The 4192-nt window shown below is 38.1% G+C and overlaps 1 protein-coding gene across 1 annotated transcript in view; it reads left to right on the forward strand.

The window, feature by feature from the left end:
• LOC109465001 overlaps window positions 1-289 on the forward strand; it is a 29046-nt gene extending 28757 nt beyond the window's left edge. Inside the window, exon 22 of the mRNA XM_019762127.1 lies at window positions 201-289. Within this exon, the coding sequence (XP_019617686.1) occupies window positions 201-205 (5 nt within the window). The 3' untranslated portion in view covers window positions 206-289. The remainder of the gene's footprint in view (window positions 1-200) is intronic.
• The last annotated feature ends 3903 nt before the right edge of the window (window positions 290-4192 follow it).

Here is a 4192-nt window from a genome sequence, read left to right on the forward strand (position 1 = left end):
GGGGGGGGTAAAATTAACTGACGGTAACGGTTTAAAGTTAGAAGTAATTGCCAATGGAAAGTAAATTACTTGTCAAAACAAATTAAGTTGATTTTGATTTCCTCAAATATAAGTCTTTCACTGTCTTTGCTAAACTTTTTGTTGAGAAACAATTATCTTTTCAAACAAACGATTCTTTTTTTTTTTTTTCTTCCCGGTAGGTTAGTATGGTCGTTAGAATGAGCGGAATCAGCTTTCCCGTGAAGGTGTCGACGGAACTTCCGGACATATGTGATTTTCTGACATAGATCGTCAGCGCAATCAACTTACTTCTTGTTATAACTACTGTTATTATCTACATACAGGTGCAATGCGGCATTTTGTAAGTCCCGTTTCCGAATCGACAAAGCGATTTTGGCCCCCCGAGCAATTTTATGTTTGGGAAGCTTTTGTCACATTTTTGGCTGGTAATTTTCCTTTTTTCTAAAAAGAAAAACTTCCTAGCTGTACTTAATGGGACTGCGTTAATAACTTAGATCCAAATAAGAGATTTACTGATTGTTAGGATGTAGTTAGCTCTGACTTATGTAGTTTGGTAACAAAATTTACTGAGAAAATGATATGATTTCGTAATAGTTTGAACATTGTAAGGCAGGGGTAATGCATTTCACACCCATATTTGCATAATTAATGATGAACTGCTAGAACACCTCACTTGTACTTTATGAAAATGTTTAAATTCCGTACTTAAGTTGTTGAGTTAAGATCATTTGGCGAAGACAAGAAATCGCTACACACATCATTTATTTACTTCACTTTTGATTTCCTCTAGGGATCTCGTTTTACAGGGACTGTGATCCTTTATGACGTGTGTAGATACAAAGCGTGGCATTTGTACATCGACCGTTTGCGAGTCATAAGGGTGTGTTCAGGTTACTCATAGTCTCTCGTTTTTGTACAAAGTCTTTGCAAGATCTTTAAACGTGTGTTCAGGTACCGGGCAACTCTCAAATCTTTTTATAATGGCTCTTTGATATTCTTTGGAATGTGCTTTTCTAACTCCATTGTGTTCTACATGAACTGTTCATGGTTCAATTGGGTGTGTTCAGGTCAGACTGTTCAGATCTCTGAATGTGTGTTTACGGGGCCGTACTCTTGGAAGAAAACAACTACTTTTATTTTTTTTTTATATCTATTATATAATTTAATTACCGACAAAAGAACCCTGCTTTCTTTCTAACTGACGTTATTGTGTACGGGAATTACAAACTGCTTATGACATCTGCACCTGACTTAAAACATTAACATAGATTTTGATGATTTTAATAATCAAGTATCTATCTACATGCAGATACAGGCACACAATGCCCTTATTATAAAATCCATTCCAATTGAAGAATTAAAGACTTGCCCTATTCGGAGGAGGGGAGCTTACATGTATATGTCGGCTAATCGGCTTCAGCTAGAACTACCAAACAGTGCGCTGGTATCTTAATAATTTATAAATGAATTGTACTACCATTGCGACATATCTTTACTCGGACATATTTTACATTAATCAGTAATTTCCGATTAAAGTGCGATCAGCGATGTCAAATTATGTTTGGCTGTTTTAATACAGAATTTCAATTTAAACTTCATTTTAACCTGAGTAGACTCTACGAATGCCGTAAAACATAACAGAACGAAGTATTGTATCCTCTAAATCTATACAGCATTACTGTTCTATAATGCGTTGTGTCTTATCAAATTTCGAATCGCTTTAGCTAATAAAGTGGACCGAGCGAATGGCGTTTACACTGTCGTTTTAAACGTCATAGCCCTGCAAATTATGGTCAGACGATGGGTAGTTTATGACTTACAGAGCTGGGGGGTCTCAGGAGCTAGGGTCTTAAATTCCCCCCCTCCAGACATAGGATTATCAAAAAGCCCGATGGATTAACCTTTTGGAGAAAGGAATTTCTTTCACTTGAAAAATTGGAATGATTATTTAGTCTGAAGTAGACGCTGTGCCGATACTACATTTTTTAAGAAAGTCAGGGTCAGCAAAGTCAGGTCGTTAAATACTGCACAAAACACCATGAATTCGGCAAACAAAGGCTGCAATGACAAAGTTTTAGTGGTGACATCGGCGTACATCTATTTTTGCCCATTCTTTATCGGATACTGCACCATAATTTTGGTAATCATTTAACAAAAATACAGCAATGACAGGAATTGAGAACAGCTAAGTTACAATGCTACATGAAGTGTCAGCATCAACCTGTCAGCATTTAGAAAATTGCAGTTGAAAACCACTTGACCATGCAAAATTGATGACATCGCACTGATAAAAGCTAATGTTCAATTTCTTCTGTTCTATTGGTATAATGTATTATGAACATGTAGAGAGTATTTTGGCTTCTAAAAGTCAAAATAGAAACAACGATGTCTGTACGTCAACACCCTCGGCATGAAACACCTGAACAGAAAGAAAATGTAACATTAATGGTACGATAGAGAAGAATTCGAGATGTAAGATGGTAGCATTAAAACCGCTGGCATGCCTATCTTGATTAAGAGACAAAATGTTTGTTCACTGTCTGTCTTTTAACGTGTGTACCACCTGATATTCATCATTGTGACTCACGTAAGAATTTAATTTCTTTTTTTAGCATTTACACATAGGTAACGTTAAGTGAAGATTAGACCCCAGTCATATACAGGTAAAAGTCGTACACTGCAGAAGAAGAACATGCCGATTGAATCACCTTCAGCAGATCCTGTTGTTATTGAATAATAGTTAATACCTGAAAAAAGGCATGTTAATGGAAACTGAATGAGGACGTCATGTAACACGTCATGACATAGTATATGTACGGCACATATTTTGTATAAAGACCAAAGCTTGTAACTCGTTAATCTCCAAGCAGATCTTTTGGTGGGGGGAAGAGAGTATCAAATTGGCCAGTCTGTATCCAGTTCCCCACCCAAGATCTGCCTCCAGTCGAAACGTCAAAGGCTATTAACACCTAGTTGTTGCCTGATCAAAATATTCTTGCCAAGTACTTTATTGCCCTGACCACCAGGCAAGGCTCTTGCCCTCCTACTGAGTCCTAGTGAGCCAGCTGGTTGAGCATTACAGGAAGTCTCTCTATGGGTCCCCTCACCACCTGTTATTTTGTTCAGTTTAACTAAAGGAAAAGAAGGTGCAACATATGTTTTGTGATATCTGCGCTTTTGAACCACAATGAGCCCAGTTATTGACATTTCTATGTTTCAGCCAGCATATTTTAGTACCAGCATACAGTATTATCTGGACGGGGTTAGGCAAGAACTCCCACTGAGATGTGCGCGGGTGACTGCATTTGTCCCAGATTCAAGCCATAAACCGCTTGTAAAAATCTTAGCACCACAAATTTTTGATAGCTGTTAATAGGGACACAAGGAGGGGCAGCAACACCATTTTTGAAAAGAAGTTCTCCTCCCTGTTCGAGTGCCTGCAGATCTTGGGTGGGGAACTGGATACAGACTGGCCAATTTGATACTGTCTTCCCCCCACCAAAAGATCTGCTTGGAGATTAGTAACTCGTGACCATCAGCTGAACCTGAGTGATGTCGGCAGATTTGAAACGTTATGTTGCCTTTGTATGAATGTTTTTTGATGAATTGAAAAACTTTGTTGTTATGTCAAGAGGTAATGATGTGATAACAGCACACTCTAGCAGCATTTACCAACACGTGATATGATATAAGCACGAAGAATGACATATGAAAATGTAACTGTTGTAAAAAAGATCATACATGGGACGATCTCTAAAGCAATATATTGCTCATATGGTGATGATGTTAATATACCCGAAAAAATAGGATGTAAAACCAAACGCTGGTAAAGGAGTTTGTACTAAGGCTGTACTTGCTCACACTGTTTGATCTGCCGTTCACCATTTGGACTGGAGATATATTTAAAGGATTGAGGTTTGTATTTACTTTGCTTATTCCATGAATACATTTAAATGCTTGAAGTTGAATATGAGCGTTTTCATAACTGTGTTCATTGTTGTCAGAATATGCATGGTTGGTTGATATCATACGCGCGTGTGTTTGTGTACTGCATGTGTGTGTGTGTGTGTGTGTGTGTGTGTGTGTGTGTGTGTGTGTGTGTGTGTGTACACTGTGTGTTTGTGTGTGCGTGTGTGTCTGTACACTGTGTGTTTGCGTGCGTGTGTGTTGG

The sequence above is a fragment of the Branchiostoma belcheri genome, unplaced genomic scaffold (assembly GCF_001625305.1).
Source record: "Branchiostoma belcheri isolate BF01 breed outbred unplaced genomic scaffold, Haploidv18h27 scaffold145, whole genome shotgun sequence".
In the NCBI taxonomy this organism is placed as follows: Eukaryota; Metazoa; Chordata; class Leptocardii; order Amphioxiformes; family Branchiostomatidae; genus Branchiostoma; species Branchiostoma belcheri.